Source organism: Ranitomeya imitator, chromosome 5, assembly GCF_032444005.1.
Source record: "Ranitomeya imitator isolate aRanImi1 chromosome 5, aRanImi1.pri, whole genome shotgun sequence".
NCBI lineage: Eukaryota > Metazoa > Chordata > Amphibia > Anura > Dendrobatidae > Ranitomeya > Ranitomeya imitator.
The window spans coordinates 213,341,008-213,357,758 of NC_091286.1; the positions used below are offsets into that span (position 1 = coordinate 213,341,008).

The window sequence follows — 16,751 nt, forward strand, 5'->3', positions numbered from 1 at the left end:
AATACCGTATATACTCGAGTATAAGCCGAGATTTTCAGCCCATTTTTTTAGGCTAAAAGTGCCCCTCTTGGCTTACACTCAAGTCATTGTCCCAGGGGGTCGGTGGGGGAGAGGCAGCTGTCACATCATACTCACGCTCCCAGGTCGGTCCCTGCTTCTCACTGACAAATGGTCTCCGGGCGCTGACAGCTTCTTCCAGTGTTGAGTGGTCACGTGGTACTGCTCATTAAAGTAATGAATATGGACGCGACTCCACTCCCATAGGGGTGGAGCGCATATTCATTACTTTAATGAGCGGTACCAGTGACCGCTCAACACTGGAAGAAGCTGCCGGCGCCCGGAGACCATTTTTCAGTGAGAAGCAGGGACCGCGCCGAGAGCAGGTGAGTATGACGGGGGAGAGCGAGTATGACGGGGGAGGGTGAGCATTGCGATATTTACCTGTCCCCGTTCCACTGCGGGGCTCTGTCTTCCGTGTCCTCTGGCTGTGACGTTCAGGTCAAAGGGCGCGATGACGTATTTAGTGTGCGCGCTGCCCTCTGCCTGAACAGTCACTGCAGAGAGACGGGATGCTGAGGAGCAGCGACGAGAGGTGAGTACGTCATTTTTTTTTTATTGCAGCAGATATACAGTACGGTTAATCATATCAGCATAAACTGCATCTTATGGGGCCATAATCAACTTTTATGTAGCATTACATGTGGCATATTTTTCTATGGAGCATCTTATGGGGCCCTAATCAACCTTTATGCAGTATTACATGTGGACTATTTTCTATGGAGCACCTTATGGGGCCATAATCAACTTTTATGCAACATTACATGTGGCATATTTTCTATGGAGCATCTTATGGGGCCATAATCAACCGTTATGCAGCATTACATGTGGCATATTTTTCTATGGAGCATCTTATGGGCCATAATCAACTTTATGGAGCATTACAGGGGCCCATCATTAATTTTATGGAGCATTATAGGGGCCCATCATGAACTTTAAGGAGCATTATATGGGCCCATCATGAACTTTATGGAGCATTATATGGGGCCATCATGAACTTTATGGAGCATTATATGGGCCCATCATGAACTTTATGGAGCATTATATGGGGCTCATGATTCAATATGGATATTCAAAAACACTTAACCTACTGATGTCTCAATTAATTTAACTTTTATTGATATCCATTTTATTTTTGACATCTACCAGTAGCTGCTGCATTTCCCACCCTAGGCTTATACTCGAGTCATTACGTTTTTTTGTGGCAAAATTAGGGGTCTCGGCTTATACTCAAGTATATATGGTATAAGTAAGTTTACACATCAGGGTTTGATGATCTGTGTTCAGAGGTTTTATAACATATGAAATATAGTTAAACTAAACACAGAGTTTCATGACAGATGACAGACAATGAAATAAAATTCGAGGCAGCGCTGGAGTCCTGGGTTCAAATCCTCCAACATCTGCAAGGAGTTTGTATGTTCTCTCCATGTGTGTGGGTTTCCTCCGGGTTCTCTGGGTTTCCTCCCACATTCCAAAGACATACTCATCGGGAATTTAGATTGTGAGCCCCATCAGGGACAGCGATGATAATTTATGCAAAACTGTAAAGCGCTGCGGAATATGTTAGAACTACATTAAAATAAAGATTATTATTGTTCCTGCTGTAATTGGATGTCATCAGGAACAAACACGGGCAGATTCCTTAGGACTTGCTTTATGCACGCCAGTCAGAAACGGGCTTGTTGAAGTACAACACGCCCAACTCATTGGGAGGCACACACCATTAAATGAATTAGGTGCATCTCTTAACTGGTGTGTGCCGCAACCAGAAATGTAATCCAGTCAGTACATTTGTGAAGTTATGACAGTAAAGATCAGGAACTTTTCAGGAATTCAATTGCCAAATTACATGAAGAGAACATAACTATGTGCACTGCCCATTACACAAGAACAATAAGAGATCATACATGCAAGTCCTGCATTCTATATTTACCCCAATAATGTTTTCTAGTAATAGAGTATTTCGAGATTTGGCTACATGGGCAGCTATTGTGGTGCCATATTCAACTGGTCCAGCAGGAGTAAGTTGTGTCTGTCCTCCCTTCGTTCCAGTAGGTGTGAACAAACATAGGGTCTGAAAGCAAAAATGAAGAGCTGATTAATGAGAGATGGCATGTACATCATGCTGCTGATGTCTGACCTATATTCTAAAGAAAGAGACGTTGTCTGGCAGCAGCTTAAGCCGAGTTTACGCTCAGTTCCAGGCTTGACGATTGGTGGCCACTTAATTGCCCGTTTAGCCAGGCTGATCACTGTTTCTACACGTACAGTAGCAAAAAATGATCATTTTTAAGCAAGCTCAAGATTTCACCTGATGAATGAGTGTTTTGCGCGCTCATCGGGTGATTGACAGCCTATTTACACTAGTCAGTGATTGGGACACAAACTTCCTAAGAACGCCCATTCACAATAATCACCCAGTGTAAAGGCATCTCTTCTTCCCATCCCTATCTAGGCCACATGCACGCTCATACAAGCAGAGCATTCAATATGTGTGGTAATGGGGAGTGTCGGCTGCATTTTGGAGGGAAGAAAAGGCAATAAGTTTTTGCCCCCTAAAGTCTACAAAAGTGCTCAGTTTCTGCTTTGAATAAAATCTATTTCTATAGTGGGGAGAACCTAACAAAATTAATAATCTATTAAACATTTTGAAAGATGAACATGTGCTTACTATCAGTGGATATACTATAATAATGTGCTTTTTGAGCAATAATAGTCATAAAGTATATAATTAACTTCTTAAATCCTTAAACAGAGGTAGGCCCAAAGCGCTTGGTATGTTCCTTCTGCTCTGTAAGCTAGCTTTTGAACTGGCACTATAATTGTATACATCTGCTCCTTTGACGTCAATGCTTTATACAAGTCTGGACTATCCAGGGGTTCAGCTTCAAGGAATGTACAAAACAATCACAATGACAAATGGAGTTTCCCCTCACTTACTCCTACTCATGTTCTATCAGGTTCACTTTTCACATACGCAAGTTTAAAAATTAAAGCTTACAATATATGTTGATTTTTCATGTTCGGAAAGATGCCAGAAAGCCAGAAAAAAATAATCAAAAAAGTGTAGAACTTTTCTGCTCTAAAAAGGTTAGAATGTCTGAAGACCTCTACAAGGCAGACCCACTGGTATCCATTGTAATAAATCACACTTCTGCTATAGTTTGCCATCTCGCTTCAGACCTGGAAGGTTATGATCACACTGCGTTCCATGTGTACGCTCAGTGCATGGACTGTACACGCTGGAAGTGTCCACGAGGAAGCAAGCATAGTGCGTTTTTATGGAAGTGGCAAGGGTCGCCTAAATTACTCATAGGCCCTGTTTACACTGCTTTGAACAGTATGTTCAGGGATTCAGCTGAATCCCCCCTAAATTTTGGGATTCACCAGACCGAGCCAAAGACTCCAAAAACACAAAGAGTTCAATTTCTGAAGGTGCCTGTTCTGACAGGAACAAAAACGTAGCAGACTCAAAAAAAAGCAAAACGCAATTAGCGTTCATTTGAACTCTGTCCGTGTCTTTGAATACAGGTTTTGGCAGGATTCAGATGGAATCACCAAGGCCTTGTACACTATATTCTTTATAGGGCAGACAATTTTGGCATGCTTATGGTTGATGCACTGGCATACCATTCAAAAACCTTGGAAAACATAGTCGGCTACAGGTTCCATTAAGGTGCCATCCCCAACAAAAGCATAACTTATTTCTAACACTTAGGATATGTGCACAGGTTGCGATTTTTGATGCGTTTCTGGATGCGCGGAATTGCTTCAAATCCGCAGTGCGTTGTGCACACAATGTTAATGGGATATTCAAAAACGCTGTGCACATGCTGTGGAAAAAAATGCTCTGACATTCATAGCCTGGGAAGGGGCCATGGGTATTACCCCCTTTCCAGGCTACAAATATTGGCCCCCGTCCGTCGGCTTTCTCCATCTGGAGCAGAAAATTGTGCAGGAGCCCATGCCACTTTTTTCCCTTTTTTTTTTTAATTAAACATATTGTTCATTAATAAACATCGGCCTTGCTATTATATATCTATGGATATATCTATAGATATATCTATAAAAATATATCTAGGGATATATGATGGATATATCTATAGAGAGATATGGATATATCTATCTATCAATATATTAATGGATACATAGATATAACTATCCATATATCTATCTACATTTATCCATAGATGCAGTGCCCAAAAATTTTAAATAAGCAATAAATTTTGTTCAATTTCACAATTGTGTGCCACTTGTTGATTCTTCACCAAAAAATTACATTTGGTATCTTTATGTTTGAAGCATGATATGTGGGAAAAGGTTGAAAAGTTCCAGGGGGCCGAATACTTTCGCTAGGCACTGTATATCTATCCATAGATATATCTATTGATAGATATATCTTTAGATAGATAGATGGAATGAGATAGATCTATTCATAGATCATCTATCTACAGTATCTATCTAAAGATACTGTCTATCTATCTATCTCATTCCTTCTATCTATCCCATATCTAGATATCTACCTGTCTGTCTGTAATGGAGTGTGGGTTGGACAAATGTAAAAGAGGAGGTTGGACAAGAAATTACATCAATTTTTTTTTTGTTCAATAATAGTTCTTTATTTAGCTTTTCAAAAACACATACAAAAATGCATCAAATCCGCGCAAAAAACGCATCAAAAACACAGACAAATCCGCAACGTGTGCACATACCCTTAGACAATGGCTGACACATGAAATATGTACCATGCTACTGCTCTTCTTTCCTGCCGTTACTATAGTTGCGGACAACCTTGAGGATCATCAATCTACCATAAAGAGGACTTTCATGTGTCAATGACAAAGCAACACACCCAGTGTTATGTACGGCTGGTACGCTTACACATTGCAAGTTATTGTATCTGAGAACGCTGCAGAAATAGACTTCAGCCCACTAGATGGCGATGGAGGGCTGCACTAAGGAGGGCTGCGCATATCATCTGTGACCTAATGGGTGACTTAAACCTTCTCATGACTACCATCCCCTAAAGATAAAGAAAAGCCACTTGGTTTCCAGTTTAAAGGGAAAACAGAAAAATAATACTGTCGAGTGAAATGTGAGAAGGGGAAAGCAGTTCTGTTTCTTGGATTGCATTTGTAGGTCATTCACCGTGCATTAGAAATGACAAGTTAATGTTCCTCTCTAGGACAGTACCAAGATACCAAATATATACAGTGTTTTTTATGCAATGCTAATTTTAATCCTTTCGCTGCTAGGGGCTTCTAGACATTTTGCACCTCTGGTAGCCAGGATAATTTTCACATTTTTGTTGTATGCAAATTAAAATCACAATAACTATATAATAAACTGATAACTCCCAATACCTATGTTTTCAGAAAGTGACACATTGATACTCAGCAATTTATACAGGCAAGCGCCTTCATGCAATTTTAGGCCTAATTGAATTTTTTTGAAAAAAGAATAATATGAAACGTCCGTGATCGGCACCTGTATCCCATAATACCTATATTGTGTGGCTTCACAGAAAAATTTTAAAATCAGCATTACTGGTGTTGGGGGAATTAATATATGGAATGAGCTATGGGGTATAAGAGGCTAATGGCCGTGCAGTCAATGGGAGGTATGTGTCGCAGAGATGGCTGCTGCCTGCGATGCAACCCAGAGTATTTTGCTTTAGTGCAAGGTAGCACCAAGACGTCGTTTAGTTCACCTGTGTCTGGGTTGCGGGTGGCTATGAGATGGGCGGGTCTGGCTCCCCACATACCTCACCTGTGAGTGTGGTTACAGCCTACATAATGGAGGCTGTTTGACACATGGTCTGTGTGCAGAGAGGGCGAAGCCTTCCTGTGTGTGGGGCTCCAGACTGAGCCTGCGTGCTGGACATTGCCCAGCCAGTGTGTCCACAGGCCTGAGGGATCAGAATATGGCTAAGGACATTTGTGTTGTTTTGCCTGCTCTAAAGGCCGTGATCTTTTTGTTGTTGCTGCCAGGTTTATGAAGCAAATAAACCCACAAGGACTTTTAACCCCTTAGTGACCGAGCCAAATTTTTGAAATCTGACCAGTGTCACTTTATGTGGTAATAACTCTGCAACGCTTCAACAAATCCCAGTGATTTTGAGATTGTTTTTTCGTGACACATTATACTTTATGATAATGGTAAATTTAGTTCAAAATTTTTTGTGTTTATTTATAAAAAATATAAAAAAATTTGAGAAAAATGTTAAAAAATTAGCAATTTTCTAAATTTGAATGATTATCCCTTTAATCCAGATAGTCATACAACAGCAAACCATTAATAAATAACATTTCCCACATGTCTGCTTTACATCAGCACCATTTGTAAAATGTTATTTTATTTTGTTAGCATTTTAGGAGGTTTAAAAATGTAGCAGCAATTTTTCATTTTTTCAAAGAAATTTACCACATTTATTTTTTTAGGGACTTATCCATGTTTAAAGTGACTTTAGGGGTCCCATATATTGGGAAACCCCCAAACGTGATACCATTTTAAAAACAGCACCCCTAAACATATTGAAAACTGCTGTCAGGTAGTTTATTAACCCTTCAGGTGCTTTACAGGAATTAATGCAAAATGGCATGACAGAAATGAAAATGTGTATTTTTACCACCTAAATGTTGCTAACTTCTAAACAGATTACTATAGCCGGCAGACTCTAAGGCCGCTATTTGGTCATGAATTGCCATCGCAAACATCAGGACAACAAAATCATGATCTGAGGGCACCAATTGGGATAAAGAAGAAGCCCCCACGCTCTGTTAACCATTTATAATGATGTAGTCACTATTGACAGCAGCATCTAAGGGGTTAAACAGATTTAGAAGGCGCAAATACTGATCGTGGCTGATACAGCAAGTTGTCAGCTATAGTGTACAACCAACAGATGCTGGATTGTCATCTGTATGGGGAGGCTATTCTCTTATATCTCAGGTCAGTTAAAAGACGTATTGGCGGTCATTAAGGGGTTAAGAGAACGTGTCTCCTGTCTTCCTCCTGTCGCACCTGAGTATGAAACCCGTACAGGGCATAACATCCTGTTGGATTACCGCCTCCCCCATTCTACTGAGTGAACTTGAATCTTCTACCTTATAAGTAATGCATACTTGGAAGAAAAAGGTTAAACAAAATTGATTTGTGTCTCAAATATTTTGAGACTTACCGTATTAGACCAATGGAACCATGAGAGGGTTTTTACTTTTTGTGAAGCAAGGCGTTTCTACTGGCACTAGGAGCACTTGTCAGATGTGCTTGCATGGCACAGGAAGATATCTGCTGGCAAATGCCCGGAAGGGTTTAGACTTAACCCCTTTCATGGACAAAGACATATGCAATGTTATGACCGCTTGCTGATGTGAAAATATTCAGGCAAGAGTAGCATTCCTACTATTATAAAGCAGCAGATTTAAGAAGCAATCATTACATTTGTTTACTAAATCTGTGTATATGACCTGTAATGTAGTGTGTATGTTAATATACCCTAGTATCCAGCGCCATTCTGCTCCTCTTCATGACACCACCACTGAAGAGCAGTGATGTCACTGAGGGAAGGAGCAGAACGCCGCTGGACACCATAGAAGGTGGTGGTTGGCTGAGGATATTAACATACACACTACATTACGTGTTTATATACACCATGTTCCAATTATTATGCAAATGATATTTTTCTCGGATTTTCCTAAATCATCGGTGCAAATGACAGTCAGTCTAATAAAAGTCATCATCCGTTAGAGTATACATTGAATTTTATTGAAGAGACCTCCCAATGATAATGGTATAATCTCGAAAATGAATAAAAACTCAAAATGCACTGTTCCAAATTATTAGGCACAGTAGAATTTCTAAACATTTGATATGTTTTAAAGAACTGAAAATGCTAATTTGTGGAATTTGCAGCATTAGGAGGTCACATTCACTGAACAAAAAAGCTATTTAACTCCAAAACATCCTAACAGGCCAAGTTACATGTTAACATAGGACCACTTCTTTCATATCACCTTCGCAATTCTTGCATCCATTGAACTTGTGAGTCTTTGCATGAAGTCTGAATAACCTCCCAGAGCTGCTGTTTTGATGTGAACTGCCTCCCACCCTCATTGATCTTTTTCTTGATGATACTCCAAAGGTTCTCTATAGGGCTGAGGTCAGGAGAAGATGGTAGCCACACCATGAGTTTATCTACTTTTATGCCCATGGCAGCCAATGACTCAGAGGTATTCTTTGCAGCATGAGATGTGTATTGTCATGCATGAAGATGATTTTGCTCCTGAAGGCACGTTTCTCCTTTTTATACCATGGAAGAAAGTTGTCAGTCAGAAACTCTATATACTTTGCAGAGGTCATTTTCACACCTTCAGGAACCTTAAATGACCCTACCAGCTGTTTCCCCATGATTCTGGCCCAAATCATGACTCCTCCACCTCCTTGCTGATGTCGCAGCCTTGTTGGGACATGGTGGTCATCCACTACTCCATCTGGATCCGGGGTTGCTTGACACTCATTAGTAAACAAAACTGTTTGAAAATTAGTCTTCATGTATGTCTGGGCCCACTGCAACCGTTACGGATTGTGAACACTGTTTAGGGGTGGCCAAATAGTAGGTTTAGAATCAAAGCAAGCCTTTGAAGAATCCTACACCTTGAAGTTCGAGGGACTCCAGAGACACCAGAAGCTTCAAATATCTGTTTGCTGGTTTGTAATGGCTTTTTAATAGCTGCTCTCTTAATTCGATGAACTTGCCTGGCAGAAACCTTCCTCATTGTGCCTTTATCAGCACGAACACGTCTGTGCTCAGATTCAGCCTCAAATCTGACAGTACGATGATCACACCTGAGTTTTAAGTAAAGTTCTAATGTTTTGATCCCTTGACCAAGGCATTGAGTTATTTGATGCTTTTCGGCAGAAGAGAGATCCTTTTTCTTTCCCATGTTACTTGAAAACTGTGGCCTGCTTAATAATGTGGAACATCATTTTTAGGTAGTTTTCCTTTAAAAGGGAATCTGTCACCCCCAAAATCGAAGATGAGCTAAGCCCACCAGCATCAGGGGCTTATCTACAGCATTCTGTAATGCTGTAGATAAGCCCCGGATGTATCCTGAAAGATGAGAAAAAGAGGTTAGATTATACTCACCCAGGGGTGGTCCTGCTGCGGTCCGGTCCAGTGCCTCCCATCTTGCTACGATGACGTCCTCTTCTTGTATTCACATTGCAGCTCTGGCACAGGTGTACTTTGTCTGCCCTGTTGAGCACAAAGTACTGCAGTGCGCAGGCACCAGGAAAGGTCAGAGAGGCCCGGCGCCTGCGCACTGCAGTACTTTGCTCTGCCCTCAACAGGGCAGACAAAGTACACCTGCACCGAAGCGTTTTCAGACAAGAAGAGGACGTCATCCTATGAAGATAGGAGGACTCAGACCGGACCGCAACTCCCATCGGATCGGACCGCCCCCCCCCCCCCAGATGAGTATAGTCTAACCTCTTTTTCTCATCTTTCAGGATACATCGGGGTCTTATCTACAGCATTACAGAATGCTATAGATAAGCCCCTGATGCTGGTGGGCTTAGCTCATCTTCGATTTTGGGGGTGACAGGTTCCCTTTAATTAGAATCACCTGGAAAACTAATTCTCACGTGATTAAGATTGATTTCAGTGATCCATTAAGCCCTGAGACACAATACCATCCACTAGTTTATTTGAAAAACAAAACAATTAAATCTTTATGACACTTAAACCTAATTTGCATAATTTGGAACATAGTGTACATAGATTTAGCAACCAAAAAAAGTCATGGGCAGACTTCTTATTTTTGTGATTAGCTGAGTTTCATTTCTTCAAGTTACAAAGGTATGTAAAGTTTATCAAATTTACAATAGGGTTTATGAGCCAGTGCAAATATGGATATACTGACAAAAAAAACAAGAAAGACACAAAATAATTACCATACTCTGCTGTAAGTAAATAAGTAAAAGTAATAGTGCATATAAACAACATTAGGTACTTAGTAAACACCGTTTTTATGTGTTTTTTATATCAAAAACAGTGTTTATTAAGCTCCCAATGTTGTTAATATACTCTATAGTTTTACTTATTTACTCACAACAGGGCAATTATTTATTTTGTTTCCATCTTAGGTCTTGTCTGTTTTTTCGGCCAGTGTAAATATGCTCCTATTATGTATGCATACCAACTTGACTCCAGTTCATTTATTTCAGTTTAAATATGAATATACTGAATTACTAAAATCTTATTTTAATTATTTGTACTATATTGAGAAAATCCCAAGCACATAATGTAACTTTAATGTAAACTCCCTGAACCTGATTTCACCTGACCAGGCCAAATTTTACAATTCTGACCAGAACGCTTCAACATGTCTCAAAGATTCTAAGGTTGATTCTTGTTAGTGGTAAATTTACGTCAATATTTTTGTTGTTCATCTGTGAAAATACCAGAATTTTGTAAAAAAAAATGTTGAACATTTCAAACTTAAATATCTGGCTTAAGGGCATAAAAATTAACTATTTTGTGTGCTTATAACTAGGTATTTCAAGCAATACTTCATAGCAATTTCTCATTTTTCAAATAAAATGTACAACTTTTTTTTTTTTTTAGGGACTATTACATTTTCAAGGGCCTATGTGAAAGAAATTACCCAAAAGTGAAACCATTTCAAAAACTGCACTCCTCAAAGTCCTCAAAACCACATTCAAAAAGTTTATGAACTCTTCAGGTGCTTCACAGGAATTAAACCAATGTGGAAGAAAAAAAATAAAAAATTTAACTTTTCCCCCAGAATAGTGTTGGTTTAGCAATTTTCACAAGGGTAACAGGAGCAATTGCATAAGCATTTTCCCTTGAGTACACTGATATCCCATATGTGGTGGAAAACTACGGTTTAGGTGCTCGGAAGGGAAGGAGCATCATTTTGGCCTTGGGAGAGAAATATCGATAAGCAAATGCCATGTTGTGTTGCAGAGCCCCTGATGTGCCTAAACAGTGGAAACCCCCCACAAGTGTCCCCATTTTGGAAACTACATCCATCAAAAAATTCATCTGGCTTTGCAGTAAGCACCTTGAACACACAGGTGCTTCACAGAATTTTATACCATTGGGCAGTAAATAAAAAATAAGTACATTTTTACCACAAAAATTTGGTTTTAGCCCCAAATGTTACATTTTCACATGGGGAAATAGGGAAAAACAGCACCAAAATTTGTCACACAATTTTTGCTGAACGCAGCAATACCCCATATGGGGTACAGAATACAGTACTGCTTAGCCACACGGCGATACTCAGGTGGGACGGAGAACTATTTGGCTCTTGGCGAACAAGTTATCATAGAATAGTTTGTGGACTCCCTTAACCCCTCTGTGACCTTAGACGTACTATCCCGTCGAGGTGCCCTGGGTTTATCTGACCCTGGACGGGATAGTACGTCATAGCCGATCGGCCGCGCTCACGGGGGGAGCGCGGCCGATCGCGGCCGGGTGTCAGCTGCTTATCGCAGCTGACATCCGGCACTATGTGCCAGGAGCGGTCACGGACCGCCCCCGGCACATTAACCCCTGGCACACCGCGATCAAAGATGATTGCGATGTGCCGGCGGTGCAGGGAAGCACCGCGCAGGGAGGGGGCTCCCTGCGGGCTTCCCTGAGACCCCCGGAGCAACGCGATGTGATCGCGTTGCTGCGAGGGTCTCACCTCCCTCCCTGCTCCCTCCAGCCCCGGATCCAAGATGGCCGCGGATCCGGGTCCTGCAGGGAGGGAGGTGGCTTCACAGAGCCTGCTCAGAGCAGGCACTGTGAAGCCTGCAGCGCTGCATGTCAGATCAGTGATCTGACAGAGTGCTGTGCAAACTGTCAGATCACTGATCTGTGATGTCCCCCCCTGGGACAAAGTAAAAAAGTAAAAAAAAAATTTTCCAAATGTGTAAAAAAAATAAAAAAAAATATTCCAAAATAATGAAAAAAAAAAAAAATATTATTCCCATAAATACATTTCTTCATCTAAATAAAAAAAAAAAACCAATAAAAGTACACATATTTAGTATCGCCGCGTCCGTAACGACCCGACCTATAAAACTGTCCCACTAGTTAACCCCTTCAGTAAACACCGTAAGAAAAAAAAAAAAAACGAGGCAAAAAACAACGCTTTATTATCATACCGCCGAACAAAAAGTGGAATAACACGCGATCAAAAGGACAGATATAAATAACCATGGTACCGCTGAAAGCGTCATATTGTCCCGCAAAAAAAGAGCCACCATACAGCATCATCAGCAAAAAAATAAAAAAGTTATAGTCCTGAGAATAAAGCGATGCAAAAATAATTATTTTTTCTGTAAAATAGTTTTTATCGTATAAAAGCGCCAAACCATAAAAAAATGATATAAATGAGGTATCGCTGTAATCGTACTGACCCGAAGAATAAAACTGATTTATCAATTTTACCAAACGCGGAACGGTATAAACGCCTCCCCCAATAGAAATTCATGAATAGCTGGCTTTTGGTCATTCTTCCTCACAAAAATCGGAATAAAAAGCGATCAAAAAATGTCACGTGCCCAAAAATGTTTTCAATAAAAACGTCAACTCGTCCCGCAAAAAACAAGACCTCACATGACTCTGTGGACCAAAATATGGAAAAATTATAGCTCTCAAAATGTGGTATTGCAAAAAATATTTTTTGCAATAAAAAGGGTCTTTCAGTGTGTGACGGCTGCCAATCATAAAAATCCGCTAAAAAACTCGCTATAAAAGTAAATCAAACCCCCCTTCATCACCCCCTTAGTTAGGGAAAAATAAAAAAAATGTATTTATTTCCATTTTCCCATTAGGGCTAGGGTTAGGGCTAGGGTTAGGGCTAGGGCTAGGGTTAGGGCTAGGGTTAGGGCTAGGGCTAGGGTTAGGGCTAGGGTTAGGGCTAGGGTTAGGGCTAGGGCTAGGGTTAGGGCTAGGGTTAGGGCTAGTGTTAGGGCTAGGGTTAGGGCTAGGGTTAGGGCTAGGGTTAGGGTTAGGGCTAGGGTTAGGGCTAGGGTTAGGGCTAGGGTTAGGGCTAGGGTTAGGGTTAGGGCTAGGGTTAGGGCTAGGGTTAGGGCTAGGGTTAGGGTTAGGGTTGGGGCTACAGTTAGGGTTGGGGCTAAAGTTAGGGTTTAGATTACATTTACAGTTGGGAATAGGGTTGGGATTAGGGTTAGGGGTGTGTCAGGGTTAGAGGTGTGGTTAGGGTTACCGTTGGAATTAGGGTTAGGGGTGTGTTTAGATTAGGGTTTCAGTTATAATTGGGGGGTTTCCACTGTTTCGGCACATCAGGGGCTCTCCAAACACGACATGGCGTCCGATCTCAATTCCAGCCAATTCTGCGTTGAAAAAGTAAAACAGTGCTCCTTCCCTTCCGAGCTCTCCTGTGTGCCCAAACAGGGGTTTACCCCAACATATGGGGTATCAGCGTACTCAGGACAAATTGGACAACAACTTTTGTGGACCAATTTCTCCTGTTACCCTTGGGAAAATACAAAACTGGGGGCTAAAAAATAATTTTTGTGGGAAAACAAAAAGATTTTTTATTTTCACGGCTCTGCGTTATAAACTGTAGTGAAACACTTGGGGGTTCAAAGTTCTCACAACACATCTAGATAAGTTCATTGAGGGGTCTAGTTTCCAATATGGGGTCACTTGTGGGGGGTTTCTACTGTTTAGGTACATTAGGGGCTCTGCAAACGCAATGTGACGCCTGCAGACCAATCCATCTAAGTCTGCATTCCAAATGATGCTCCTTCCCTTCCGAGCCCTCCCATGCGCCCAAACGGTGGTTCCCCCCCACATATTGGGTATCAGCGTACTCAGGACAAATTGGACAACAACATTTAGGGTCCAATTTCTCCTGCTAACCTTGGAAAAATACAAAACTGGGGGCTAAAATATAATTTTTGTGGAAAAAAAAAATATTTTTTATTTGCATGGCTCTGCGTTATAAACTGTAGTGAAATACTTGGGGGTTCAAAGCTCTCACAACACATCAAGATGAGTTCCTTAGGGGGTCTACTTTCCAAAATGGTGTCACTTGTGGGGGGTTTCAATGTTTAGGCACATCAGTGGCTCTCCAAACGCAACATGGCGTCCCATCTCAATTCCTGTCAATTTTGCATTGAAAAGTCAAACGGCGCTCCTTCCCTTCCGAGCTCTCCCATGCGCCCAAACAGTGGTTTACTGCCACATATGGGGTATCAGCGTACTCGGGACAAATTGGACAACAACTTTTGAGGTCCAATTTCTTCTCTTACCCTTGGAAAAATAAAAAATTGGGGGCAAAAATATAATTTTTGTGAAAAAATATGATTTTTTATTTTTACGGTTCTGCATTATAAACTTCTGTGAAGCACTTGGTGGGTCAAAGTGCTCAACACACCTCTAGATAAGTTCCTTAGGGGGTCTACTTTCCAAAATGGTGTCACTTGTGGGGGGTTTCAATGTTTAGGCACATCAGTGGCTCTCCAAACGCAACATGGTGTCCCATCTCAATTCCTGTCAATTTTGCATTGAAAAGTCAAATAGCGCTCCTTCCCTTCCGAGCTCTCCCATGTGCCCAAACAGTGGTTTACTGCCACATATGGGGTATCAGCGTACTCAGGACAAATTGGACAACAACTTTTTGGGTCCAATTTCTCCTGTTACCCTTGGTAAAATAAAACAAATTGGAGCTGAAGTAAATTTTTTGTGTAAAAAAGTTAAATGTTCATTTTTATTTAAACATTCCAAAAATTCCTATTAAACACCTGAAGGGTTAATAAACTTCTTGAATGTGGTTTTGAGCACCTTGAGGGGTGCAGTTTTTAGAATGGTGTCACACTTGGGCATTTTCTATCATATAGACCCCTCAAAATGACTTCAAATGAGACGTGGTCCCTAAAAAAAAATGGTGTTGTAAAAATGAGAAATTGCTGGTCAACTTTTAACCCTTATAACTCCCTAACAAAAAAAAAAATTGGTTCCAAAATTATGCTGATGTAAAGGAGACGTGGGAAATGTTACTTATTAAGTATTTTGTGTGACATATCTCTGTGATTTAATTGCATAAAAATTCAAAGTTTGAAAATTGCGAAATTTTCAAAATTTTCGCCAAATTTCCGTTTTTTTCACAAATAAACGCAGGTACTATCAAAGAAATTTTACCACTATCATGAAGTACAATATGTCACGAGAAAACAATGTCAGAATCACCAGGATCCGTTGAAGCGTTTCGGAGTTATAACCTCATAAAGGGACAGTGGTCAGAATTGTAAAAATTGGCCTGGTCATTGACGTGCAAACCACCCTTGGGGGTAAAGGGGTTAAGTGCCAGTGGAGGAGAATCCCCATTATTAACCCATTTTGGAAATTACACCCCTCTGACAATTCTGACTCCACGATTGTTTTCCAGAAACAGGCAGGAGCGGATGTTGCTGAATAAAAATTGCAAATCTACCAGTTTAGTGCCCATACTTCTGTAGACATGCACCTACAGCTCTGGCAAAAATTAAGAGACCACTGCAAAATTGTAGTTTTTTTCAGATTTTTCTCTTTATAGGTATATTTTTGAGTAAAATGTAAATTATTCTTTTATTCTATAAACTTCTGACAACATGTCTCCGAATTTCCATGCAATACTTTTTGTATTTTTTTCTCACAAAGAAAAATGGTCAAAATAAAAAACAAAAACAAAACAGTGCTTTCAGACCTCAAATAATGCAAAGAAAACAAATTCATAATCATTTAGAAACAACAATACTAATGTTTTAACTCAGGAAGAGTTCAGAAATCAATATTTTGTGGAATAACCATAATATTAATAATTAATAATAATAATCACAGCTTTCATGCGTCTTGGCATGCTTTCCACCAGTCTTTCACTCTGCTTCTGGAGCAAACATTTAACCTCTTAGCGACCGCCGATACGCCTTTTAACAGCGGCCGCTAAGGGTACTTAAACCACAGCGCCGTTAATTAACGGCGCTGTGGAAAAAAGTAAATAGCGCCCCCCAGAGTCGGATTTTCTCCGGGGTCTCGGCCGCCGAGGGTAGCCGAGACCCCAGAGAACATGATTCGGGGGGTTTTTAACCCACCCCGCATTTGCGATCGCCGGTAATTAACCGTTTACCGGCGATCGCAAAAAAAAAAAAAAAAAAAACGCGATCTCTTTTTAATTTCTCTATCCTCCGATGTGATCGCACATCGGAGGATAGAGAAAAGGGGTCCCAGGTAGCCCCCCAATACTTACCTATCTCCCCCGATGCTCCTCGTGGCTCCCGGTGGGCGCCGCCATCTTGAAAATGGCGGGCGCATGCGCAGTGCGCCCGCCGGCCGGCCCCGCGAGAATCTTTGGGGTCTCGGCTGCGGGGGGTAGCCGAGACCCCAAAGAGCATGATCGGGGGTCGGTTTTAGCGACCCCTGTTTTGCAATCGCCGGTAATTAACTGTTTACCGGCGACCGCAAAAAAAAAAAAAAAAAAAAAGCAAAGTGTAATTCTCTGTCCTCTGATGTGATCGCACATCAGAGGACAGAGAAATAGGGGGATTCGGGGACCCTACAATACTCACCTGTGTCCCTGGATCCTCCTGCTGCTCCTCCTGGCCGCCGGCATCTTCTGGGCAAAAGAAAATGGCGGGCGCATGTGCAGTGCGCCCGCCATCTGTCTCCA

The 16,751-nt window shown here is 41.1% G+C and overlaps 1 protein-coding gene across 2 annotated transcripts in view; it reads right to left on the reverse strand.

The window, feature by feature from the left end:
• Nucleotides 1-16,751, reverse strand: part of PDE10A (phosphodiesterase 10A) — a 291,576-nt gene that overhangs the window by 54,187 nt on the left and 220,638 nt on the right. For both annotated transcript variants that reach the window (XM_069725886.1, XM_069725885.1), the window contains exon 6: nucleotides 1,994-2,134. In XM_069725886.1, coding sequence (XP_069581987.1) covers nucleotides 1,994-2,134 — 141 coding nt within the window. The remainder of the gene's footprint in view (nucleotides 1-1,993; nucleotides 2,135-16,751) is intronic.